Source organism: Melozone crissalis, unplaced genomic scaffold, assembly GCF_028551555.1.
Source record: "Melozone crissalis strain CALT ecotype California unplaced genomic scaffold, PUWL_Pcris_2 ptg000231l_1, whole genome shotgun sequence".
Classification (NCBI taxonomy): Eukaryota; Metazoa; Chordata; class Aves; order Passeriformes; family Passerellidae; genus Melozone; species Melozone crissalis.
This window is the reverse complement of record NW_026535993.1, coordinates 1,344,333-1,371,455: the sequence shown is the minus strand read 5'-3', so window position 1 is coordinate 1,371,455 and position 27,123 is coordinate 1,344,333. Positions and strand designations below refer to the sequence as shown.

The following is a 27,123-nucleotide window of genomic DNA, read 5'->3' as shown; positions in this document are numbered from 1 at the left end:
TTAGGGGAAAAGCTTTGTTCTTGCCCTTGCAATGGATTTGCTCAGGGCCAGGATCACAGGTTTGTTCCGAAGGCTGTAGATGAATGGGTTTAAGAATGGGTACAGGACTGTATTCAGCAGAGCTACAATTCTGTTGGTGCTCATGGAAATAGATTCTGCAGGACGTGTGTACAGAGCAATGCAGCTCCCGTAGGCAATGGATAAGGTGATGAGATGGGAAGAACACGCAGTCAAAGCTTTCTTCCTCCCAGAGGCTGCTGGAAGATGCAGAACACAGAAAAGGATGCAGATGTAAAATGCCAGAGTCAAACACAAGGAACCCAGCACAACACAGGATATGAAGACAGAGTCTATTTTCCAGAGCAGGCTGGTGTCAGAGCAGGACAGTTTGAACAAGGGGGAGTTGTCACAAAAGAAATGGGGGATCTTGGAGCCACAGAAGGACAGCTCAGAGAGGAAGAGCAGCCGGTAGCTCAGCAGGGCAAAGCTGAGGATCCAAGCAGCAACAACCAGGCGGACACAGAGCTGAGGCTTCATGATGGCAGCATAGAGCAAAGGTTGGCAGATGGCAACATAGCGGTCAAAGGACATGACAACGAGCAGCATGAACTCTGTGCAGCCCATAGCAAAATAGAAATAGTTTTGGGCAAAGCAGCTGCTTAGTGAGAGAGTGTTCTGACCAGAACTCAGCATCACAGTTTGATGCTTGTGGAGGATGTAAACCAGATTTCCAGGAAGGCCAGGTTGCTGATGAAAAAGTACATGGGGGTTTGCAGGTGGTGATCCACACACACGAGGAAAATGATGGTTGCATTCCCCATCACTGTTGTCAGGTACATGAGCAGAAGGACCAGAGAGAAAAATACCTGCAGCCTTGGATCCAGCTCTGGAAAACCCTCTAGGATGAACTCAGTAACTGCTGTTTCATTTTCTGGTCCCATGCTGAATTCCAGCTCATCCTGCTGAGACAGGAACATGGCAAAAACAAGTGGGAAAATTTCACAGTCTGGACAAACATTTCTATCCTTCCTTCTCTGCTTTTTTCTTTTCCTGCAGTCTTGCTATAGAGCACAGAGATCGTGCTACAAACAATTCTCACACCCTGATTGTTCTGTTTACCATTTCAGGTAGAGACGCCAGGGGTTTATTGTGTTCTTTCTACCTTTTCCAAACACTCCCCAAAAAGTTCTTTCACCAGAACAGAGGATTCTAAAGAGTTCTTGGCTATTTCCCCCCTTTCGTGGGAAATTCCCAGCTCACTCAGACCTACTGCAAAATCTGTCACACCCATGTGCCAAACACCTCTCATCTACAGCGCAAACACTAAACTGTGAAATTACATCCAATCTGTACATTGAAGTTCCTTGTTTCTACTTTTCAGTACTTGCCTTTGGACAGGAGTCCCTGAGGATCTGTTGATTCCAAAATAAGCAATCCCAAGTATCTCTTTTGCAACCCTCTGCTTTCTTCCACAGCTTTTCCCTCTCTGGCTCGTCAGGAAAGGAGTGGGGAGGGCAGAATAGGGACCAATTATAACTTGGTTTTTGAGTGCTCCAAATGAGGACTGGAATTTATTATGGATCCACACAGAGTGTCACAACCTGAGCTGTCTCCTGTCTGCACCAAAATGCACCTGTTCCCATGCAGTCCTTCATTGCCATTGATAGCAAATAACCCAAGTGCAGAGTGAGAGATTTGTAATTTTTGCTTTGTGTGCCAGATGGGAGCACCCAGCCTCCAAATGTTCTCTTGTCTCTACTGGTTACAGAGGGAGCCTCAAGACAACAAATTCTCCTGGGTGCCTGCAGGGAATAGATTAAACTCACTTTTCAAGTCTCAAATGCCGGATTAATTAAGTAATTAAGTTACTCTGTTTTGAAACCAAAATGCACAGCTAAGGAAAGATACATGAGAAAAATATATGCAATAAAGACTGTATTTTCTAATAAAGTCTAAAATAAAGCTATGTCTAAGAAAAACGTATTTTCCCTTTCAGGTTTTTTGGTTTGCTTTTAGACATGAAGAGCAGAGCAGGTGACTTTGAAAATAGGATTATTTAAAATGCCGGGGAGAAGAGGAGAGGGAGGGTCTGAAGCAGTGAAACAAAGCTCTGTTGATGACAACCAGAGCACCGAAGTCACTGGACCCCTGGGTGGCCCAAGGACTCTCCCATCTCATTGTCCACACAGAGCAGAGCAGAGACTGGTCTGAGACAGGCCATCAACTTGAAACCAAGTGACTGAGCTCAGTCAAGAGCCCTCAAAATGAACCAGCTCCAAAATGAACAAAAATTAGTCACCTTCGAAATTAACTGTGGGACTGAAATGTTTGGGAGCTCTCCAGGTGGGGCCTCGGGGCAGCCCTCGAAATGAGCAGATCCTGCTGTGCCCGGGCCGATTCTTGTGCATAAATGCAGCGATCACCAGCCTGGCTGGAAGCTCTGATGCTTCAGAGCTCCTGTAGCGCGGGTATCATACGGTTTAACGGGGCCGCGGAGCATCACGGGAGTTCTGGGCGCAGCTGCAATGGCTCTTGGTGGGGCGCGGGGCATGACGGGAGATGAAGTCCCGGCTGGAATAACGCTGGACTTGCGCCGCGGAGCATGATGGGAGCTGTAGTCCCGAGAGTGGCTCGAACACAATGTTTGGGGGTCCGGGAAGACGCTTGGAGGACACTTTTGCGTCCAAGCCGCGACTTGAGGTCCTCGGTGGAACTTAAATGGTTCGAGAGCCCTTAGGGGGAGCTCGGGGAGCTCTAACCAGGTTCTTAAGAGCGCGGGGCACGGCAGGAGTTTTAGGCACGGGACTGTGTTCTGAGGGGCTCTGGGGCCGCCGGGGATGGGAGGGGATGAATTCCCAAAAGTGGCTGTACCGGGCATCTGTGGGGTTGGGATCACTCAAGGGTCCAGGGACGCTTTTGGGGGGTCCCAAATGGGCGCTGAGGGGGCACTGCGGCATCCTGGAAGGTGTGGGGGACACTTATGGAACAGATGGGGGCGGATCCCGGTGTTCCGTGGAGGGTCGGGCATGACGGGAGTTGTTATTCCGGCTCTAATTGGGCTCAATCGGGCCGTGGGGCATGATGGGAGTTGTAGACAAAAAGGAAAGGCGCCAATCTAGGCACCACCCCCAAAACCGGGTCCCTTGTGCTGATTGGCTGTGGTCAGTGATTTGCGAGAGCCTCGGCAAATGGGATGTGGTGGAGGCGGGAACAGCCCATTCACCCTCTTCCAGCCCCTCCCGGTACTGCCCAGTCCCTCCCAATACACCTGAGTTTATTCCCACTCCCTTCCAGTTCACCTCAATTTCATCCAGAGGATGCCACAGTGTCCCCAGTCTTCCCCGCAATGTCCCCAGTGTCCCTAGTTTGCCCCAGTATCACTCCCAGTATGTCCCAGTGTACCCCCACAGTCCATCCCAGTCCACCCAGATTCCCCCTCAGTATTCCTCGTATTCCCAGGTTGTCCCACTCCTCCTCAGTATCACTCCCAGTATGTCCCAGTGTCTCCCACAGCCTTCCCAGTGTTCCCCAGTATGTCCCAGTCCTCCCCAGTGTTTCCAAGGACAGTTTAATTTCTCTCGGTGGCCGTGGCAGCCAAACCCAGCAGTTGGGTCAGTGCAGCGCCCATTGCCACAGCCCCTTGCAGTGGCCCAGTGCAGCTTGGGCTGATGATCCACCCTCACAGCTGGCCCAGGGCAGCTCTGCAGTGGCTTTGGTGGCACCTGTGGCTGGCACACACCTGAGCAGTGTGTCTGTTTGCAGTGGGGAAACTCAGGAGTTTCAGATTGCTTCAAAAAATCCCCCAAAAGGGAAAACCCCTCTTAGGCTGAGTGCAGCCAGCTCTGCAAGCATAGCAGGTCCCAGGGGAGTGAGGACAGACAGGATGGGGCTGGGCAATGTGGAGCAAGGTTGTCCACACTGGGTCAGAGCTCCAGGCACAGCTTCTGTGAGCAGGCCAGAGCTGCTGAGGAGAGACCCTGGGTCAATATCAATCACAGAATGCTGCAATCACCTCTGATGTAAAGACAAATAAAATAAAATACATCCTTTAAAATAGGAATGCGTATTTTTTACAAGTTCTTTGAAATCTTTCTCCATAAGTGGACTAGGAAAAGTTTAATGATTCTCACAGGGCTTTTGTGTTGTTTACATCAGACTCAGACTCAGTCCCTGAGAGAGTGTCTTCAAAAAACTTCTCAAGAACTCAAATTTAAATTTAGACTCCAAATTTTCTTAAAGTTTTAATGGGTCCCACTAAGGGACATGACTGAGAAGGTGTCCCTAGATTCCAGTTAGAGCAGAACACTGGAGGCAGTGATGACAGCTGGGGACAAACAAGGCCAAGGTGTCTCTGGTGCTCAGCAAAGCTGGATGTGTTTGAGGAATGCAAAGGGCCAAGGCCTGAGCCCCAGCCCCTGGCCAGGCAGATGCTGTCCCTCCCTCCTTGCTCAGGGCTCTTGCCAGGATGGGCACTGGCATGTGGGGATGTGCAATGGGAAGGGCAGGAGCATGGGGCGGCCCCTGCCAGGCTGCTGAGCAGGGACAAGGAGGCAATGAGGCCCCAGGCCTGCAAGGGTCACTTGTCTCCTGCTCCTGCCTCAGGCCCAGGCCCAGCAGCCATGGCCAAAGTGCTGCCCAAGTTGGCTCTGGCAGGGCTGTCTTGCAGCTGCTGCACATGCCTGTGCCCTGTGCAGCCAAGGCTGTCCCACGGTGTCCCTGCCCTGCGCCTCTGTCCCTGCAGGCTGTCGGCATCCCCCGGCTGCCCCACCTGGCTGGCCCCTTCCTTTGCTGACAGCTCTGCCTCCTGCCTGCCTCTGTCTGCCCACACAAAGCCTGGGGCTGATACCAAAAGGCTTCATTCCACTTTTACCCTGCCTGGGAACTTTCAGCACAGGAACAAGACATGCAGGGGCCGCTTTCACAGCAAGGATGGTTGGAAGAAAAGAAGAAGACATCTGGCTCAAGGGTGCAGGGATAGAGAAAACAAGGAGGGAATCTGGGATTTTGAGGTGGGTTTTATGGAAGTGGGTAAATTCTAAGTGGCATTTACTAACTGTTTATAGGCAACACAGTGGTAGAATTACATGTCCAAGTAAGATTAGGATTTATCCCTCACTAGAGCTCAGTCCTGAATATATGATACTCTCTGAAATAGCAAATGAGTGTTCAGGACCCTTATTCTGATATTTCAGAGTGTTGGTGACAGTGGTTCCTCACAGAACCAAGGAGTCAGCTGTGATACTGTGCAAACTCATGGAACAAAGGGTCCATTGTGACACAGCAGAACCCCATGGAACCAAAATCCATTTGGGCACATTGGGGCCACATTGGACCAATGGTCCATTGTGATACTGCGGATCCAAGGAGACCATTGTGACCCTGAGAAACCTCATGGAACCAAGGGGCCATTGTGACACAGCAAGGCCTGGTGGAACCATGGGTCCATTGTGGCACTGCAGAACCTCACGGAACCATAGTGACCGTGTTCTACTGCGGGACATCATGAAACAAAGGGTCCATGGTGACACTGCAGAACCAAAGAGACTGCTGCTGGCAGTGTGAGAGCTCATGGAACCAGAAGTCCATTGGGACACAGCAAGGCCTGATGGAATCAAGGGTCCCTTTTTAAACTGTGTGGCCTCATGGAACCATGAGCCGTTGTGACACAGAGTGGCCACACAGAGCCAAGGGGCAATTGTGACACTGCGGATCCAAGGAGACCATTGGGACTGAGGAACCTCATGGAACCAAGAGTCCATTGTTCCACTGTGGGGCCCTGTGGAACCAAGGGGAGCACAGTGACATTGCGGGGCCTTATGGAACAATGGAGACTGTTCTGACACTTTGGGACTCAGTGGAACCAAGGGGCCATTAGAGCATGGCAGGGCCTGGTGGAATTAAGGGCACTGCAGTGAACACTGTGGGTGTCCATGGGATGAAGTGTCCATTCTGACACTGCGGAACCAAGATACCATTGTGACACTCTGGGGCATCATGGTACCAAAGGTCCATTGTGACACAGCAGGGCCACATGGAACCATGGAGGCCATTTTTACACTTGGAGGCCTTGTGGAACCAAAGGGCCATTGTGGCACTTCAGAGCCTTATGGAGCCAAGGGGACCATAGTGACACTCTGGGGCTCCATGAAACCAATGGTCTGTTGTGACACTGCAAGGCCTTGTGGGATCATGGAGACCATTGTGACACTAGAAGGCCTCATGCAAGCAAGGAACCATTGTGACACTCTGGAGTCTTGGCAGACCAAGGGGAAGTTGTCACACTGTGTGGCACCATGGAACCAAGGAGGCCATTGTGACACTGCAGGGCCCCATGGAACTAAGGATCCATGAACATTGCAGGACCCCATGGAACCAACGGTCCATTGGGACATTGTGGGGCCTCATGGAATCCTGGAGGCCATTCTGACAATTTGATGCCTCATTGAAACAAGGGGCTCTGCAGGGCCTCATGGGTCCAGGAGACCCCTGTGACACTGCAAGTCTTCATGGAAACAAGGGTCCATTGTGACACTGTGGCACCAAGGAGACCCCTGTGACACTGCCAGGCCTCATGGAAGCCAGGGACGATTGTGACACTGGAGCCCCATGGAAACAAGAGGCCAGTGTGACACATCTGGGCCTGATGGAACCAAGGATCCAATATGACACCACCACTGGGACACTGCAGGGCCTCATGGAACAAGGGAACAGGGAACTGGTCTGGTTGGCTTGGTCTGACTGGTCCAACTGCCCTTGGCATGTTGAAGGTCTCTTCTCTTGTACCCCTGAAACCCTGGGGCTCTGGGCTTTCCTTCAATTGGAAAAGAACTGCCCTTCTCATTCAAGCATCCATGGCCAAAAAAGGATTCCGTCTCCAAAATTCCCAATATCCAGGGATTGTTCCCAGACAAAATCTGCCATTGCCAGCAAGTCTGGCTGACCTGGTCTTCCTGAAATTTCGGTCTCACCTGCCTTCAAACACTGAGGCTCCACCCTTTCCTTCCTATGGAAAAGAACTATGTTTTTGCAAGTGCTCATGGCTAAAATTGGGATTCCACCTGCAAAAGTCCTATATCCATTGATTGCTTCTACACAAAAGCTGCCTGTCCAGCCAGGTCTGACTGGCCTTGGCCTCCTGAGGGCTGGCTCTCACCTGTCTTCCAAGCACAGGGGCTCCATTCTTTCCTTTCTGTGGAAAAGAACTGGCCTTCTCCTCCAGGGAGAAATGGCTGAAATTGGGATTCCGCATTCAAAATTTCCAATATCCAAGAGCTCCTCCAAGACAAAGCTGCCAGGACAGACAGACAGGCCTGGCCTTGGCCTCTGGTGACTGCAGTTCATCAGCTCCTGAAACACTGGGGCTGTGTGGTTTCCTTCCTGTGGGGATCATGGTGACACTGTGGGGCCTCGTGGTACCAAGGCCATCACTGTGGCTCTGCTGGGCCGTATGGTCCCAAGGGGCCAGTGTGAAGCAGCAGGGCTTTGTGGAACCAGGAGGCCATTGCTGCATTTCAGGGCCTCGTGGAACCAAAGGGCCGTTGTGATCCTGCAGGGCACCGTGGATCCATGGAGAGCATTGTGGAATTGCAAGGCCCCATGGAATCATGGAGACCATTGTGACACTGTGGGGCCCCACGGAACCAAAGGGCCACTGTGACCCTGCACGGTCTCATGGAAGCACGGGGCCACACTGCAGAAGCAAGGAGAACATTGTGACACTGCAGGGCCTCATGGAACCAAGGGGAGATGGAACAGGTTTGGCTGGTTTGGCCTCCAAGGGGCCACTGAAAAGGTCCAGCTGATCTTAGAATGCTGAGGGCTGCCTCTCATCAGCCCCTGGAGAACTGGGACTCTGTGCTTTCCTTAATGTGGAAAAGAACCATCTGTCTTCCCAGGTTCTCACAGTCAAAACTGATGCTCCCTCTGAAAAATTCCCTATATGCAAGGGAATCCATGACAAAAGCTGCCAGGACAGAGAGCTCTGGCTGGCCTTGGCCTCTGTTGGTCACCTCTCATCTCAAGAAAGGCCTGAGGAAAGTATTTGAACAGGTTTGACTACAGGTTTGAACATCAATGGGTCTCTCATCCTCTAAAAAACCCAGCTGCTCTTCTGATCATATGTGTCTTTTGTTTCCTCAGTGTGTCTTATGCATGAAATATTATTTTCAGGTTCATAATATTATTCTTTTCACTCTACCAGTGTTATCTGACACAAAACACCTCCTCTAAATATGGATCCTGGTCACTGTACAAGCAAACACAAGAAAGAATCCAGCAGGAATGATTTGTCCCTGCTCTCATCTGTCCCATCTCCTCTGGAGCTGGAGGTGCAGCCCCAGCACTTGGCAGGGCTCAAGGGCTCCCAAGCTCAGCTCCCACCTGTGGGATCTCAGTCTCTCAGAACTGGGGTGCAGGGTGAACAAGACCCCCCCTGGGGGGCTCGGGAGTCCTGGAATGTTGCCAGAAATGTCTGGTGGCTGGACTTTGATCCTACATGGGAGATGACATCAGTATGAGGACGGGAGGATTTCACTGGGGTGAATGGTGAAGGGACAAGTTAATTGGAGTGTGAGATACAGGGTTTAAGATCCCTGTACAGGGGGGTCTAGAGAGGCAAGATGGAAGGATTGGGGCGTGCCCTTCTCCTTCTTCTTCTTCCTCTAAGCCTCCATCTTCTGTGGTGATGTTGGCACTCCGGGATTGGACCTTACTAGGGGAACACTGGTTAATATGGGTAGAGGGTATTGGAGAAAAATGATAAATATTGTATACGGAACTCCGGGTATAAAGATAGACGACCGCCCCAGGGGCTCTCAGTGTGTGCCCATGGCTGACTGCTGAGCAGAACTCTGTCAGGCCAAGAGAAAATCTTTTAGATAAGCAATTAATAAACACCGAGACCAAGAACAAATCTGAAGCTTCCTCTCGTCCTTTCGAACCCGGGGGCCCAAGGCCATCTTTGGGCTTTTCCCAGACCATCTAAACAGCACAGAAATCCAACACCCACCCAGAGAACTTGCAGACCCTGGGCTGCTCTTCTTGGCCCCTGCACGCTCAGCCAGGCTGAGATGGACACTGATGGTTTCTGGGGCGGGCTCTCTGAGCCCAGCCCAGCTCCCTGCAAGCTCTGCCAGCTGCCCTGAGCTCTGGGCAGCACCAAGGGTCTCTCCCCAGCCCAGCCCAGCCGGCTCTGGCCCCACAGCTCTGCTCAGGCCAGGCTGCTCTGGGCACTGCCCCACGGCCTCAGCCCCTGGCAAGGGCACAGCAGCAGCTGCAGCTGCCACAGGACTCAGCCCCACCATGGGGGAACGTGCCTGGCCAAGGGATAGGAGGCTCCCTGGGTGCCCTGCTCTCCTCTGCAGGAGATGCTGAGAGCTCTGCAGCCCCTGCTGCCATCCCATCTGCCCAGGGCAGCACAAGAGCCCCGGCCTTGGGGCCCTCAAGAGCTGCTCCTGCTCCAGGCCCAGGGCCCATCCCAGAGCTGGGGCAGCCACAAAGCCGTGTCCATTTCTGTTCATTCCTGCTCTGATCAAGATGGATCCTCAGCACCTTGGAGATTGGTGATGAATTTTACTTTTCCAGAGGCCTCTTCTTTGTTGAGCTCTTCAGTTCAGAAATTCAGTGACAAAGGCTCATAAACATTTGTTAAAACACCCAAACAAGACAAGCCCATGGGAATAATTCAGATCTTCAGTTCTTCTGTGATTAATTAGACAGATTTCAGAAGTGTATTCAAACTGAATCTACTATATCAAAAAACAATGAATAGAGAATTGTTTTGTCCTTTTAGGTTCCTTTTCCTGTTTTTAGATTGCTATCTGCAATCCCCAGTTGATATTGATCCCCAGCACCTCCTCATGCAGTCTGAACAGATATGAAAATCAAGACCCTTCATGGCTGACAATCAATCACACTTTGTCCCTACCCCCTCCCCACCATTTTAACCATCCAACCCCTGGCACTGAGAGCAGCTGAGGAATGGAGTCACATCCAGGGGTGTCCCCAGGGCTCAGGATTTGGGCTAGGTCAGTGAAATCTCTTTATTGCTGATCTGGATGAGGCCATTGAGGGCACCCTCAGTCAGTTCCTAGGTGAGCCCAAGCTGGGTGGCAGTGTGGCTGTGCTGGAGGGCAGGAAGCTCTGCAGAGGGATCTGGCCAGGCTGGAGCCATGGGCCCAGGACAATGGGATGAGGTTCACCAAGGCCAAGGGCCACGTCCTGCCCTGGGCTCACAACCACCCCAAATCCCTGGCTGTGCCCTGCCCCTGATCCCCACAGCCCGTCCTGTTTCCTTCATCCCTGCATTGCCAGGGACTCTCTGGGACAAGGGAGCTCTGCTCTGGGGATGGAGGGAGGTGCAGGTGCCACCACTGGAGTGGGAGCCAGAACTCACCAGGTTTGTGTCCTTTGGGGGTCAGGAACTGGTGGGACTCAGAGGCACAGGAAGTTTCTCTTCATGGCCAAGTGACCATGGTTGAACAGGATATAACTGAATAACAACCACGCTCTTCCCTGAGCCATGTGCATAGTCCCAGCAGCGTCTGACATGTCCACCATCCACAAGTGATTTCCATACTAAAATTAAGAAAAATATGGTTCTGTGATAGATGTAAATAGAATTAAATTTTTGTATCAGGATGCTCATCCTGAAGTGGGGATAAAATGGCCTGAACAATTCCTAATTTGCAAAGCTGTCAGTAGTGGATGGAGGAGGGGCTCAGGCTGCTTTTGGTGTTGAGGAAATGCTGAAACCAGCCTGACTCATTTCATCTCCTCCTGTCCTGGCTCATCTCCCCTCTTTCCCCTTCCACCCATTGGCTTTTGTCTCCCCCCAGGCCCCCCGATGAAGAGCCTGGCTCTGTGTTCTCCATCCCCTCCTGGCTGGCACTGCCAGGCTTGGATGAGGAGCCCCTCAGCCTTCCCTGCTCTGGGCTGGACAAGCCCAGCTCCCTCAGCCTCTGCTCACAGCCCAAGGGCTCCAGCCCCACCTTGGAGGCCCTTCCCAGGCCCTGCTCCAGCTGCCAGACATCTTTCCTGCCCTGGGGACCCCAAACCAGGCCCCAGTGACCTGGATAATCCATGTCCTTGATGTGCTGGTCACACAGCCCAGTCCCCTGTCTCTGTGTCAGGTTTTGGAGTTGATCTTTAGGAACATCCTTGTGGGAGGCTGCAGCTCCAGGTGAACCAGAGGGATACCAGGGGACAGGGACCCTGCTGGGCATGAACAGCTTTGGACTTCCGGGGGAAAACTGTGAGGGCGGGCTGGGGCAGAGTGACCAACCCAGTGACCTCACAGAGCCCTCCTGTGATGTCACAGCCTTCTCTGTGATGTCATAGTTTATTCTCTGATATCGCTACATTGGTCCTTGATGCCACAACCCACTCTGTGAAGTCACACAGCTACCCCCCCCATGATGTCACAGCCTACTCTCTGATGTCACAACCCATTTTCTGATGTCACACAGCTGGCCTCTGATGTCACAGCCAACTCTGTGATGCCATAGTCTGCTATGTGATGTCAGTCCTTTGCTCTGTGATGTCACACCTGGCTCTGTGATGTCACAGAGACAGTCTATGGTGCCGTGGTTGCTCAATGACCTCACATAACCCACTCTGTGATGTCATAACCCACTCTGTGATGTCATAGCCCACTCTGTGACCTCATGTTACCAGATGATAAATTGTCTACACCAGGTGAGCACTCACAATGCTGGTTGTCTAAAACCCCAGGCCTTTGGAAACCACACAATGCCCATTGTGTGAGAAGGGGAACTGAAATTCACCAGCCTCAGTGTCCTGCCATCTCAGCCAGGCCCACTGGAACATTGGGGTCCATGAGCACCAGGGACCACCAGAGAGACCCCCAGGACAGGAGAATGCATGGGTAAAGGGGAGGGGAAATATGTTAATGACTTTGGGGAAATGATTATCAGATGTGTGTTTAGTCCAGGACGATCCATGAATATGTGTGCAAAATACAGAATATAAACAGAAACCTTCCAGCACTCAGCATGCACGGCTTTGGGAGGAGCTCTCCCCCTGTGCATCTGGCCAAATAAAGAATGCTGCTTCTTAATGCTACATTGGGATTATGGATTTTTCTATTTTACTGAATTTTTGGTAACAGTCCCACTCCCAAGGAAAGCTCAGTCTCCTGCTGGTCACAAACAGAGAAGGGCTGGTGGGAGATGTGGTGGTTGGAGGCTGCCTGGGGCACAGTGGCCATGAAATAACAGAGTTTTCAACATCCTGTGAAAGAAGGAGTGGCATCAACAAAATGTCTACACTGGAATGAGAGAGGGCAGACCTTGGCCTGCTTGGGATGCAGATTTGGAGAGTACTCAGTCAGGTACTGATTTTTAAAGAGAAAACAGCCTAAACAAAGGTGTCCAGGAAAGATGGACACACTTAAAGAATCTAATTATTAAGGGGAAGGAGCAGCCTGTCCCTCTGTGCCAAACGATGAGCAAGCGAGGAAAATGACTGTCCTGGCTGGGCATGGAGCTTTTGTGGGAACTCAGTGGAAAAAAGAGGGGGCATCACCTTTGGAAAGAATGTCTGGAAACTCAGGTGTGTTTTAGAATGTTGTTAGGCCAAGCAGAAAGAAAAGTGGAAATGTGAAACGTCAATTAGGGGTTAACCTGAACACTTTGGTGAAAAATATTCAAAAATATTAGTGTAAATAAATTAATAGCGAAAGGAAGTGTAAGGAGAACCTCTATTCATTGTTGGATGCAGTGGGGAATAGAGTAACTAAAGACAAGGGAAAGGCTGGGGTACTTGAACCCCTTCTTAGCCTCAATTTTCAACAATAAGTGAAGTTATGCACAGGACAAGTGCACCCTGAGCTGCTGGAAGGGCACAGGGAGCAGAACAGCCCCCCTGTAATCCAGGAGGAAGCAGCTGGGGACCTGCTGAGCCACTCAGATGCTCACAGGTGTCTCTGGGAGCAGATGGGATCCATCCCAGAGGGATGAGGGAGCTGGTGGATGAGCTCCCCAAGCTGCTCTCCATCATTTACCATCAGTGCTGGCTCAGCAGGGAGGTCCCAGAGGACTGGAGGTGCCAATGTGAGCCCATCCCCAAGAAGGGCTGGAAGGAGGAGCTGGGCAACTCCAGGCCTGTCAGCCTGAGCTGGGTGCCCGGCAAGGTTATGGAACAGATCACCTTGAGTGCCATCCCAGGGCACCCACAGGATGGCCGAGGGATCAGAGCCAGCCAGTGTGGATTTCAATATCTGCACTGATGATCTGCATGAGAGGACTGAGTCCAGCATCCGCAAATTTGCAGATGACACCAAGCTGAGTGTGAGTGCGGCTCTGCTGGAGGGTAGGAGGGCTCTGCAGAGAGACCTGGACAGGCTGGATCCAGGGCCCAAATCCAACAAGGTGAGGTTGAACAAGACCAAGTGCCGGGTCCTGCACTTTGGCCACAACAACCCCTGCAGTGCTACAGGTTGGGGACAGAGTGGCTGGACAGCAGCCAGGCAGAAAGGGACCTGGGGGCACTGATGGACAGCAGGCTGGACATGAGGCAGCAGTGTGCCCAGGTGGGCAAGAAGGCCAATGGCTCCTGGCCTGGATCAGGAATGGTGTGGCCAGCAGGAGCAGGGCAGTGATTCTTGCCCTGCACTCAGCACTGGTGAGGCCACACCTCGAGTGCTGTGTCCAGTTCTGGGCCCCAATTTAGGAAGGCCATGGAGGGGCTGGAGCATGTCCAGAGAAGGGCAACAAGGCTGGGGAGGAACAGAAATTTATTGAGGAATGGTTGAGGGAGCTGGTGTTGTTTATCCTGGAGAAGAGGAGGCTCAGGGGAGACCTCATCACTCTCTGCAACTCCCTGACAGGAAGGTGCAGCCAGGGGGGGTCAGGCTCTTCTCCCAGGGAACAGTGACAGGACAAGAGGACACAGCATTAAGATGCACCATGGGACATTTCAGCTGGACATTCGGAATAGGTTCTTCACAGAAAGGGTGATTTGGTATTGGAAGAGGCTGCCCAGGGAGGTGGTGGAGTCACTGTCCCTGGAGGCGTTTAAGCAAAGACTGGATGTGGCACTCGGTGCCATGGTCTGGGTGACAAGGTGGTGTTGGGTCACAGGGTGGAGTTGCTGATCTCCAAGGCCTTTTTCAGCCTGGTTAATTCTGTGATTCTGTGATGATTGTGACACTGCAGGGCCTTGTGGAACTAAGAGGATCACAGTGACACTGTGTACTGAAGGCACCACAGAACCAAGGCCCCAGTGTGGCACTGTGGGGCTGAATGGAAGCAAGGAGTGCAGTGTGACACTCTGGGTCCTCGTGGAACCATGGAGGCCACTGTGACACTGCAGGGCGTTGTTGAACTGAGGGGCCATTGTGACACTATGGAACCAAGGAGAGCCTTGTGAGACCCTCGGGCCCGATGGAACCAAGGGGCCATTGTGACACTGCAGGGACTGGTGGAACTAAGGTGTGGTGAGTTCAGTGCTGGCTCAATGTCAGTGCACCCACTAGAATATAGTCATTCATTTTCTGCTGCGAGATAGGATTAGGAGGAAGGCAAAACAGGCTTAGACTTTAAAAGGGCCTAAAGAAAACTTTATTAATATTAACTAAAAGGAAAAATAGTAACTATCAGAATAAAACTTTTAGAACCCTTCTCCTCTCTCCTACAACCTTTTCTTTCCCACTAACAACATACAGAAACAATTCAGTCAATTTATCAGCTCTAGAATAGCCTTTCTTCAGTTCACTTAGGGAGAGGAATCCCTCTTGTCATTTTATGGAGACTTTTCCACAAGAAAACAGTTCTCTCGTGGGTTTTAATTTTCATGAACAGCAGCTGCCCTGGAATCTGCAATTGTGAAGTCCCTCCCACTTTTTTCACAGCCTTCCCAAAGCTGTGTTTGTGAGCTGTGTCAAGTTATGAGGTATTAATTTTACGTATGAGCTGTTCAAGAGCAAAGGTTCTTTATCTGTCTCTGCCATCATCTTCATCAGTGGGAACAGAGGTATTCTTCTTTCCCTGTGAGCAAACGGTCTTCATCAATCCTCTCTCCTTCTGTTCAAACTTCTCATGGGATCACAGCTACTTCAGCATTTGCTTGCTTTAGCAGAAATGCCTTTGTTCATATCTACAATCTGAACACTTCATGCCCACATACTTTCAATGAGTTACAAGGAAAAAAGAGTCTGATGAATCAATTATATTTTCTCCATAGCCTTACAAGAGGATTTCATCCCAGGACTGAGGCATCTCCTCAACCCTCCCATCTGGGACTTGACTTCATCTAACTGACCTTCATGTCTCATGTTGTTCTCTATGTGTCTTCAGTCTGTCCTTTTCTCTCACCCGAGGCAGGACTGAATGTCTGTAAGCCTTATCTATGCACTGAAAGAGTTAATATCTCACCTGGGGCCTGCAGATGCTCATTTGATTCCTGCCATGTGGCAGCTGAAACAATCGCGGTGATGGATTTTTCAGGCTGCCCTGGGGGCTGTGTCAGGATCAGCCCCATGGCCGGTCTCTGGCCCCTGCTGTGTTCAATTCCAGGCACAGGGCCACTCTCTGTGTGGCCTACAAGGCCGCCTCTGGTCTCAGCCACATGATCTCGTGCAGGTCCACACTGGGGGGAAATGGCTGAGATCTCAGCTGGAACACGCCACAGGCTGATGGCCTCCCCTGCCCCTGCCTGGCAGCAGCTGGTGCCCGGCTCTGCTGGGACAGGGCTGGGCAGGGTCCCTGAGAAGGGCCCTGGCCCCACGGCAGTGCCCATCCAGCCTGGCCCAGTGAGACGGGAGCCAGGCCGGCCTTGTTACCTGTTCCCAGGCTGGAAAGAAAAGAGAGCTTTTGCTGGGGTTTGTTAATTTTTAACATGTGTGTTCATAGAGGTGTGTTCAGCTTTCTACTGGTGTAAAAACGTGTCAGTCTTCAAAACCAGTCACTGATTGGTGCTTTCAGGCACAGAGGAAGCTCTCAGCAGCTCTTCTCAGAATAATCATTTCTATGGGTGGCTTCTTCCCTCCTCACCAAATGTCAATTAATGCTAAACTAGCTTATAAGAGAACTATTGTGACACTCTGGTGTCCCATGGAAACAAGGGTCCCTCGTGACACTGCAGGATCTTGTGTGAGCCGGGGTCCATTGTGACACTGCACCACCAGGGAATCCATTGGGGCACTCTGGGGCCTCATGGGACCAAGGGACCACTGGGACACTGTGTGGCCTTGTGGAACCATGAAGGCCGTTGCGACACTGCAGGACCTTGTAGAATGATGGGGCCATTGTGACACTGCAGGGCCCCGTGGAACCAAGGGGCCAGTGTTGCTCTGCAGGGACTCATAGAATGAAGGAAACATGTTTGACACCGTGGTGCCCCTTGAGACCAAGGGACCATTGTGACACTGTGGAACCAAGGAGAGCATTGCTGCACTGTGAGACCTCATGGAATCAAGGATCCATTGTGTCACTGTGGGAAACAAGAATCCAAGGGACTTTGTGACACCAAGGCGTGCCATAGAACAAAGGGGCCGTGGTGAACCTGTATGGACTCATGGAATCATGGAGTCATGTAATGGCGTCACCATTATGGCACTCTAGGGCCTCATGGAACTGTTGTGACCAAGTTGGCTGCAAGTGCTGTACTGCTGGACGGCAGGAGGGAGGGCGCTGCAGAGGGACCTGGACAGGCTGGATCCAGGGCCCAAATCCAACAAGGTGAGGTTGAACAAGACCGAGTCCCAGGTCCTGCACTTTGGCCACAACAACCCCTGCAGTGCTACAGGCTGGGGACAGAGTGGCTGGACAGCGGCCAGGCAGAAAGGGACCAGGGGCACTGATGGACAGCAGGCTGGACATGAGGCAGCAGTGTGCCCAGGTGGGCAAGAAGGCCAATGGCTCCTGGCCTGGATCAGGAATGGTGTGGCCAGCAGGAACAGAGCTGCTGTGCTGCCCCTAACCTGCCCCTACTCTGCACATAGACATTGCTGCAGCTGCTCCAGAGAAGGGGAAAAAAGGGGGATCTCCTGTGAAAAGTTTGCTGGGAGATCCTTTAGTTCATTGAAACCCACTGAGAGCACAGCTCTTTATTGACACACTTTGGGGCCACAGCAATGGTGGAGAGAAACAAAAAACATGAAGTGCAATAAACAATGGTCCTATTGTGTGGACAAGATTAATGGAATGAAACAAAAGTAAAAAAACCCCACAACCAAAAAAATAATAACTATTAAAAATTACTTTTATTATAAGTGATTTGCAGAAACTAGCAAGCAGTTCAATGTTTCTGAAACCATCCAGTCATCAGTGTCCACACTGCAGCCTTGAGCTCCTGGTTCCTCAGGCTGTAGATGAGGGGGTTCAGGGTTGGAGGCACCACTGAGTACAGAACTGACAAGGCCAGATCCAGGGATGGGGAGGAGATGGAGGGGGGCTTCAGGTAGGCAAAAAAGCCAGTGCTGAGGAACAGGGAGACCACAGCCAGGTGAGGGAGGCAGGTGGAAAAGGCTTTGTGCCGCCCCTGCTCAGAAGGGATCCTCAGCACAGCCCTGAAGATCTGCACATAGGAGAAAACAATGAACACAAAACAGCCAAAAGCTAAAAAAATGGAAAACACAAGAAGCCCAAGTTCCCTGAGGTAGGATTTGGAGCAGGAGAGCTTGAGGATCTGTGGGATTTCACAGAAGAACTGGCCCAGGACATTGCCATGGCACAGGGGCAGGGAAAATGTATTGGCTGTTTGCAGCAGAGCATGGAGAAAGGCACTGGCCCAGGCAGCTGCTGGCATGTGGGCACAAGCTCTGCTGCCCAGGAGGGTCCCGTAGTGCAGGGGTTTGCAGATGGACACATAGCGGTCATAGCACATGACGGTCAGGAGGGAAAACTCTGCTGAGATGAAGAACAGAAAGAAAAAGAGCTGTGCAGCACATCCTGAGTAGGAGATGGTGCTGGTGTCCCAGAGGGAATTGTGCATGGCTTTGGGGACAGTGGTGCAGATGGAGCCCAGGTCACTGAGGGCCAGGTTGAGCAGGAAGAAGAACATGGGCGTGTGCAGGTGGTGGCCGCAGGCTACGGCGCTGATGATGAGGCCGTTGCCCAGGAGGGCAGCCAGGGAGATGGCCAGCAAGAGGCAGAAGTGCAGGAGCTGCAGCTGTGGCGTGTCTGCCAATGCCAGCAGGAGGAAGTGCCTGATGGAGCTGCTGTTGGACATTTGCTGTGGCTACAGATGGGGATCTCTTCATGGACAAAAGGACAGTGAAGGGTTAGAGGAGATATTTGTAACCAAAATCAAAGCCATTTTCTATACACCCTCCTCTGTAACACACATGAATTATTTTAATTATTAATTAACAGGCTTCTGTCACAGACATCTTTTCATTAAAATCCTTTCTTTAGGATTTTCCCCCTTCTGAGAAACTGTGGCCTCAGCAACAAAATATGAATAATGGTTATCTGCTGCTGTGGAATGCAACAGGTGGATGCATGATTGGTCTTGGGCGAATGTTTGGATTTATTGACCACTCATGGCAGAGCTGGATCTCACTCTCTGCTGAGACACAGCCCTTTGTTTATTCATTTCTTTTCTATTCTTAGCTTAGCTAGCTTCTGAGAACTTTTTCTTCTATTTCTTTTAGCATAGTTATAATGTAGTATATATATAATAAAATAATAAATCAAGCCTTCTAAACATGAGGTCAACATTCTTGTCTCTCTCTTCATCCTGAAAACCCTTGCAAGCTCTGTAACAGGCTTCTGTGTTTAAGAGTTCTGAGGTTTTTCTGATTGAGCTCCCCCCATTTGTCTCCTGGTATTCCTGGATATCAGAAACCCTCTACATTGTTTCTGCACTCAGGGAGAACAGAGAAAGTTCTGTGAGACAAAATAATGAGAGGACATGGTCTCTCATTCTGACCTATTCAGAGTTTCTCTGGGCTTTAACCTTTCTCTGGTGGAGAGTGATCATCTTCCCATGTTTTCCCTAAAATGTCACCAGGTACTGCTGAGAAGAGATGGATCCACCACAGCCCAGCTCCACATTTGTAGCCAAGGACTCACATTGCTCATTTCACCAACCCAGCAGCATTTTCAGTGTCACAATACCTCTGCCTCTCCCCAGCAATCTTATAACTCAGAGATGCTCCAGGACAGGTTTGCATCCTGGATTGGAGCTTCCAGCTTGGACTGAAATCTCAGAGACTCCCAAGTGTCCTTATGATGGCATTGGATGAAGGGAGATGCAGCTCCTTCCCTGACTGCCCTGACAGCATTGCCCAGAGCCGGGCACTGGAGACAGCGTCACACTGAGCCAGCTGTGCCCCCTCCAGAGCCCCCAGGGCCGGGCAGCTGCTCCCAGCCCTGTGCTCTGCTGGGGGAACTGGGCCCGGGGCTGCAGAGCTGCCCCACGGCTCTGCTGCAGCTCTGCCTGCACAGGAGGGGCTGCACGCCTTGGAGCCCCGGCCCTGAGGGCAGAGGCTGGGCTGGGGCACAGGAGGGAGGGGGCTTGTTCAGAGGGAGGGGCTGCACTGGAGGGGATCCTGTGGGCATCTCTAAACTCTCCCTGCCACAGCATTGCTGGGATTTGTTTTCTCTCATTGCCCAATCTTCTCTCTGCTTCCTGGAGATTTCCCTCCTGCAGGTATTTCCCTGTGCCTGATCTCTCCCTGACAGAACTCACAGACCCCAAATCTCTGTGCCCTCTCCTTGGCCCTACAGAACCCTGCCTGTTTGCAGGGCACTGGCTGGGGCAGGTTGTGTTTGCAGGTGGGACAAAGGACAGCTCAGACTGAGCCTGATGGGTCGAGCAAAGATGATTCTGGTGCTGTCCATGGGCAGAGTGGCTTCAAGCACATTAGGGATCTCCTGTGAATCTACGGAACACTAAAATAACAGTTCCAATGTCTCAGAAACTTTTAAAATTTCATAATTAATAATTCATAACCAATCTTTAATATTAATGCCCCCGCTCCCTGCCATTCTCCAATATTAGGAAACTGAATACAAAGTCTTTGGAAATGTCCTAATTTTTAAGGAAATCCTTGTATTGGAAATATTTTATGACTGAAAAGCATTCCTCAGCATGTCAAAACTTCATGAGCATTTCACCTCCCCTGCACTAGAAATATTCAGAGATTTACTCACAGAGTCTGTAGGCATTGGGATGTTCCAGCTTTAGGAGATGGCTCCAGGAGCTGCAGCTGCATTGTCCTGCAGCCAGAGGTTCCTGTGCCAAGGGCTGGCAGTGATTCTGCCCCGGCACTTCTCAGCACCTTCCCAGCCCTGACTGATTGAAGCTCTCTGTGCCTCTGTGCTGTCACCGGGGTGGCTGCAGGCAGTGCCCAAGCCCTGCTGGGCTGGTAGAGCAGCTGCTCCTCAGGAGAAATGTCTTTGTCAAGCTCTTCTTGGTTTGCCAGGAGCTGCCTCTGTGCCAGGAGCCCAGCCCAACTCAGCAGCACAGACACAGCACAAGGACTTTAATGACCCTCTCGGGGCTTTGGTGTTGTTTACATCAGAACCAGTCCCTCAGAGTGTCTTCAAAAAACTTCTCAAGTACTCAAAATTAAATTGAAACTCTGAAGTTTCTTGAATTTTTTATGGGTCCCACTGAGGAACTCAATTCAGAAAGTGTCCCCAGGTTCCAGTTAGAGCAGAACACTGGAGGCGGTGATGACAGCTGGGGACAAACAAGGCCAAGGTGTCTCTGGTGCTGAGCAAAGCTGGGTGTGTTTGAGGAATGCAAAGGGCCCAGGCCTGAGCCCCAGCCCCTGGCCAGGCAGATGCTGTCCCTCCCTCCTTGCTCAGGGCTCTTGCCAGGATGGGCACTGGCATGTGGGGATGTGCAATGGCAAGGGCAGGAGCATGGGGCGGCCCCTGCCAGGCTGCTGAGCAGGGACAAGGAGGCAATGAGGCCCCAGGCCTGCAAGGGTCACTTGTCTCCTGCTCCTGCCTCAGGCCCAGGCCCAACAGCCATGGCCAAAGTGCTGCCCAAGTTGGCTCTGGCAGGGCTGTCTTGCAGCTGCTGCACATGCCTGTGCCCTGTGCAGCCAAGGCTGTCCCACGGTGTCCCTGCCCTGCGCCTCTGTCCCTGCAGGCTGTCGGCATCCCCCAGCTGCCCCACCTGGCTGGCCCCTTCCTTTGTTGACAGCTCTGCCTCCTGCCTGCCTCTGCCTGCCCACACAAAGCATTGGGCTGATCCAGGCTCCTTCTGGGGGCAATGTTGCATCACAGCCCTGCCCTGGGAGGGAAATTCCTTTCTCTTTGGGTCCTGTCTGGCCCTCCCTACCTGCCCTTTGCATTAATTCTTTCTCTGTGTGTTCTCTACTATGTCAAAAGGAGCCACCATCTCTGAAACCACCGTTCAGTCCCTCAGAGGATTCTTCTCTGCTGTCCTCAGTCTCCACCCCACTGAGCACAGAGCCCCTTTGTCCCTATATTGTGCTCATGTGCTTGAGGCCTCCAAACCCCACCTTGGGAGATCTCTGGGCCCTCTCCAAGGTAATGGCAAATGAAAACATTCTGCTCATAGTCTAAGAAAATTACCTCAGGACAAGACCAGTCAGACCTTTGTGTCCTGGCTACTTTTGCCTTGGAGCAATGCTTGGATAGATGGGATTTTTTAGGCCGAATTTCAGTTTTGCCCATGGGCACTTCGATGTGAACAACGATTCTCTTCCATTGGAAGGAAAACAGACGCCCAGTGTTTCAGGGGCAGATGAGCAGCAGCCATCAAGGGCCAAGGCGAGCCAGACCTTTCTGGAATTGCAGCTTGTGCCTGAGAGAAATCCTTGGATACACATAATTTGGGAGATAGAATACAAGTTTTGGCCAGTGGTCCCTTGATGAAAAGGCCGTTTCTTTTCCATCTGAAGGAAAGCAGAGAGCCCCAGGGTTTGGTGGTAGATGGAAAGCAGCCCCTGGGAGGCCAAGCCAGCCAAACTCGTCTCTCCTGGCAGCTTTTGCTTGGGACCTATCCTTGGATATATGAAATTTAGGGGCCAGATCTCAAATTTGGCCACGGCCCCTGGATGAGGAGACTGTTCTATTTCCATCACAAGGAAGGCAGAAAGCCCCAGTGTTTCAGGGGTAGATTACAAGTGGCCATCAGAGGCCACAACGCCAGCCAGAGCTGGCAGGTTTTGTCTGGGAGAAACCCTTCATATAGTGAATATTTTACGAGGAGTAGCAATTCTGGCCATGGAGGAATAAGAAGATTCTTTTCCATAGGAAGGAAAGCACAGAACCCCAGTGCTTCAGGGGCTGATGAACTGCAGACAGCAGAGACCAAGGCCAGCCAGACCTGTCTGTAATGGAAGCTTTTGTGTAGGGGCAATAATTGGATATCGGACTTCTGGTGGTAGAAACCCAATTTCGACCATGGGCACCTGGTGAAGGATGGTTCTTTTCCCTTAGGATGGAAAGGGCAGGGCCCCAGTGTTTCAAGGCAGAATTCAGGCAACCACCTGAAGCCAAGGGCAGCCAGACCTGTCTGTACTGGGAGATCTTGTCTGGGAGAAAAAGCCGTTGAATGCAGGAACGTTGGAGGACAAGTACCAGTTTTGGTCATGGGTGCTTGTGCAGAAGGGATATTTCTTTTCTTCCACAGGAAGGAAAGCACAGAGCCCCAGTGTCTGAAGGCAGGTGAGACCCAGCCCTCAGGAAGACAAGGTCAGCCAGACGGGTTGTAATGGCAGCTTTTATGTGGGAGAAATCCCTGGATATTGGGAATTTTGGAGGGGGAATCCCATTTTGGCCATGGATGCTTGAATGAGAAGAGCAGTTCTTTCCCATTTGAAGGAAAGCCCAGAGCCCCAGGGTTTCAGGGGTACAAGAGAAGAGACCCTCGACATGCCAAGGGCAGTTGGAGCAGTCAGGCCAAGCCAACCAGACCAGTTCCCTGTTCCCTTGTTCCATGAGGCCCTGCAGTGTCCCAGTGGTGGTGTCATATTGGATCCTTGGTTCCATCAGGCCCAGATGTGTCACACTGGCCTCTTGTTTCCATGGGGCTCCAGTGTCACAATCGTCCCTGGCTTCCATGAGGCCTGGCAGTGTCACAGGGGTCTCCTTGGTGCCACAGTGTCACAATGGACTCTTGGTTCCATGGGGACTCACAATGTCAGAAGAGTCTCCTTAGTTCCATGAGGCCCTGCAGAGCCCCTTGATTAAACGAGGCCTCCAAGTGTCACCATGGCCTCCAGGATTCCATGAGGCCCCACAATGTCCCAATGGACTTTTGGTTCCATGGGGTCCTGCACTGTTCCATGGATCCTTAGTTCCATGGGGTCCTGCAGTGTCACAATGGCCTCCTTGGTTCCATGGTGCCACACAGTGTGACAACTGCCCCTTGGCCTGCCAAGACCCCACAGTGTCACAATGGTTCCTTGCTTCCATAAGACCTTGCAGTGTCACAACAGACCATTGGTTTCATGGAGCCCCATAGTGTGTCTGTGGTCCCCTTGGCTCCACAAGTGCCTGAAGTGCCATGATCACCCTTTGGTTTCTCAAGGCCACCAAGTGTAAAAATGGCCTCCATGGTTCCATGAGATTCTGCTCTATCCCAATGGCTCATGGTTCCATGAGGCCACACAGTTTAACAAGGGACCCTTGGTTCCATCAGGCCTTGCTGTGTCACAATGGACTTCTGGTTCCATGTGCTCTCACACTGACAGCAGCAGTCTCCTTGGTTCTGCACTATCACCATGGACATTGGTCTCATGAGGTTCCGCAGTAGAACACAGTCACCTTGGTTCCGTGAGGTTCTGCAGTGTCACCATGGACCCATGGTTCCACCAGGCCTTGCTGTGTCACAATGGCCCCTTGGTTCCATGAGGTTTCTCAAGGTCACAATGGTCTCCTTGGATCCGCAGTATCACAATGGACCATTGGTTCATTGTGGCCCCAATGTGCCAAAATGGATTTTGGTTCCATGGGGTTCTGCTGGGTCAACATGGACCCTTTGTTCCATGAGTTTGCACAGTGTCACAGCTGACTCCTTGGTTCTGTGAGGCCCCGTTGTCACCAACTCTCTGAAATATCCGAATAAGGGTCCTGAACACTCATTTCCTATTTCAGAGGGTGTCATTTATTCAGGGCTAAGGTCCAACATGGGATAACTTCTAACCGTTTGTGGACATGGAATTCTATCAATGTGTTACTGATGTACAGTCCCTAAATGTGAATTACAATTTACCCACTTCCATAAAACCCACCCCAAGTTCCAAGATTCACTCCTTGTTTTTTCTAACCCTGCACGCTTGAGCCAGATGTCTTCATCTTCTCTTCAAACCATCCTTGCTGGGAAAGCAGCCCCTGCATGTCTTGTTCCTGTGCTGAAAGTTCACAGGCAGGGTAAACATGGAATGAACCCTTTTGGTATCAGCCCCAGGCTTTGTGTGGGCAGGCAGAGGCAGGCAGGAGGCAGAGCTGTCAGCAAAGGAAGGGGCCAGCCAGGTGGGGCAGCCGGGGCATGCCGACAGCCTGCAGGGACAGAGGCGCAGGGCAGGGACAGCGTAGCACAGCCTGGGCTGCACAGGGCACAGGCATGTGCAGCAGCTGCAAGACAGCCCTGCCAGAGCCAACTTGGGCAGCACTTTGGCCATGGCTGCTGGGCCTGGGCCTGAGGCAGGAGCAGGAGACAAGTGACCTTTGCAGGCCTGGGGCCTCATTGCCTCCTTGTCCCTGCTCAGCAGCCTGGCAGGGGCCGCCCCATGCTCCTGCCCTTGCCATTGCACATCCCCACATGCCAGTGCCCATCCCGGCAAGAGCCCTGAGCAAGGAGGGAGGGACAGCATCTGCCTGGCCAGGGGCTGGGGCTCAGGCCTTGGCCCTTTGCATTCCTCAAACACATCCAGCTTTGCTTAGCACCAGAGGCACCTTGGCCTTGTTTGTCCCCAGCTGTCATCACTGCCTCCAGTGTTCTGCTCTGATTGGAACCTGGGGACACTTTCCCAGTTGTGTCCCTCAGTGGAACCCATAAAAACTTCAAGGAACTTTGGAGTCTAAATTTAAGTTTAAGTTCTTAGAAGTTTTTTGAAGACACTCTCAGGGACTGAGTCTGATGTAAACAACATCAAAGGCCTGAGAGGGTCATTAAAATTTTCCTAGTCCAATTATGGTGAAAGATTTCAAGGACCTTGTAAGAAATACAGATTCCTATTTTAAAGAATGTATTTTATTTTATTTCTCTTTACATCAGAGGTGATTGCAGCATTCTGTGATTGATATTGACCCAGGGTCTCTCCTCAGCAGCTCTGGCCTGCCTACAGAAGCCGTGCCTGGAGCTCTGACCCAGTGTGGACAACCTTGCTCCACATTGCCCAGCCCCATCCTGTCTGTCCTTACTCCCCTGGGACCTGCTGTGCTTGCAGAGCTGGCTGCACTCAGCCTAAGAGGGGTTTTCACTTTTTGTAGTTTTTCAAGCAATCTGAAACTCCTAAGTTTCCCCAGTGCAAACAGACACACTGCTCAGGTGTGTGCCAGCCCCAGGTGCCACCAAAGCCACTGCAGAGCTGCCCTAGGCCAGCTGTGAGGGTGGATCATCAGCCCAAGCTGCACTGGGCCACTGCAAGGGGCTGTGGCAATGGGCGCTGCACTGACCCAACTGCTGGGTTTGGCTGCCACGGCCACCGAGAGAAATTAAACTGTCCTTGGAAACACTGGGGAGGACTGGGACATACTGAGGAACACTGGGAACGCTGTGGGAGACACTGGGACATACTGGGAGTGACACTGTGGGATACTGGGAGAAACTGGGGACACTGGGGATATTGCAGGGAAGACTGGGGGACACTGGAGCATCCTATGGATGACATTGGGAGGAAGTGGGAACAACTGGGAATGAACTCGGGTGTGTTGGGATAGATTGGGCTGCACTGGGAGGAACTGGAGGGGCACTGGGGTTGAACTGGGTTCTACTTGGGATGAAATGGACTTTACTGGGGTTATACTGGTCTCTACTGGGAATGAACTGGGCTGTAGTGGAAGGGACTGGAGGAGGTGATTTGGCTGTTCCCACCTACAACGCATCCCATTTGCCGAGGCTCCCGCCCATCAGCAGTTGCAGCCAATCAGCACCTGGGATCTGGGTCTAGAAGCGGTGCCTAGATGGGCAGCATATTTTTTTTTTGCTTACATCTCCCATGATGCCACCGGCCGGATACAGCCCCATTGAAGCCGGGACTACAACTCCCGTAATGCCCTGCGTTCCAAAGAACCCCGGGATCCGCCCCCATATGTCACATAAGTGTCCCCCAGACCCTCCAGGATCCCTCAGTGCCCCCTCAGCGCCCATTCGGGACCCCCCCAAAAGCGTCCCCGGATCCCCTGAGTGCTCCCAACCCCACAGATGGCCGGTACAGCCACTTCTTGGAATTCATCTCCTCTCATTCCCCGCGGCCCCAGAGCCCCTCAGAACACAGTCCCGCGCCTAAAACTCCTGCTGTGACCCGTGCCCTAAAGAGCCTGGTTAGAGATCCCAAACCTCCTCCCAAGGGCTCCGAAGACGTTTACGTTCCCCTCGAGGCCCTCAAGTCGCGGCTCAGACACAAAAGTATCCCCCCAAGAGCCTTCTCTGACCTCCAAATATCGCGTTCGAGCCACTTGCAGGACTACAGCTCCCATCATGCTCCGCGGCGAACGTCCGGCAGTATTCCAGACGGGACTTCATTTCCCGTCGTGCCTCGCGCCCCACCGAGAGCCATTGCAGCTGCGCCTCGAACTCCCGTGATGCTCCGCGGCGTCGTTAAACCGTATGATACCCGCGCTTACAACTCCCATCATCCTCCGCGCCCCAGAGAGTCCTGTTTGAGCCCCCCAAGGGTCCGCCCGGACCCCAAAGCGCCCCAGATTTCCCTCCCTAACCTTCAAGGGTGCCCCTGGACCCCCAAGTGCTGCCCTGGACCCCGAACTGTCCCTCAGAATCCCTGAGTGCCCCTCCAAGTGCCCACCCGGCTCCCCCAAGTTTCCTGCAGACCCTCAAGTTGTCTCTGAATTCCGTCCCCAGACCCAAAATTGCCCCAAATGGGCCCCAGAAATGTCTCCAGGGGCCCCGAAGTGCCCCTTCTTGTCCCTGTGTCTGAAAAAGATGATGAAGATGTTCAGAAAATGACTGGAAATATTCCTAATTTCCACAAAGAGGAAGAAAGATATAGCC

General features: G+C 52.0%; 2 protein-coding genes across 2 annotated transcripts; both read right to left on the bottom strand.

Moving 5' to 3' along the window:
* LOC128949437 (olfactory receptor 49-like) lies at window positions 1–941 on the bottom strand. The gene is given in 2 exon segments (XM_054294297.1): window positions 1–695; window positions 698–941. Coding segments are annotated over 2 exon segments (939 nt in total).
* A 14,616-nt stretch (window positions 942–15,557) lies between these two features.
* LOC128949392 (olfactory receptor 14J1-like) lies at window positions 15,558–18,033 on the bottom strand (the record flags this gene model as incomplete). Its single annotated transcript, XM_054294253.1, has 3 exons — window positions 15,558–15,606; window positions 15,800–15,810; window positions 17,299–18,033. Coding segments are annotated over 3 exons (795 nt in total), but the record flags the coding sequence as incomplete, so codon positions are not given.
* Window positions 18,034–27,123: the final 9,090 nt, after the last annotated feature.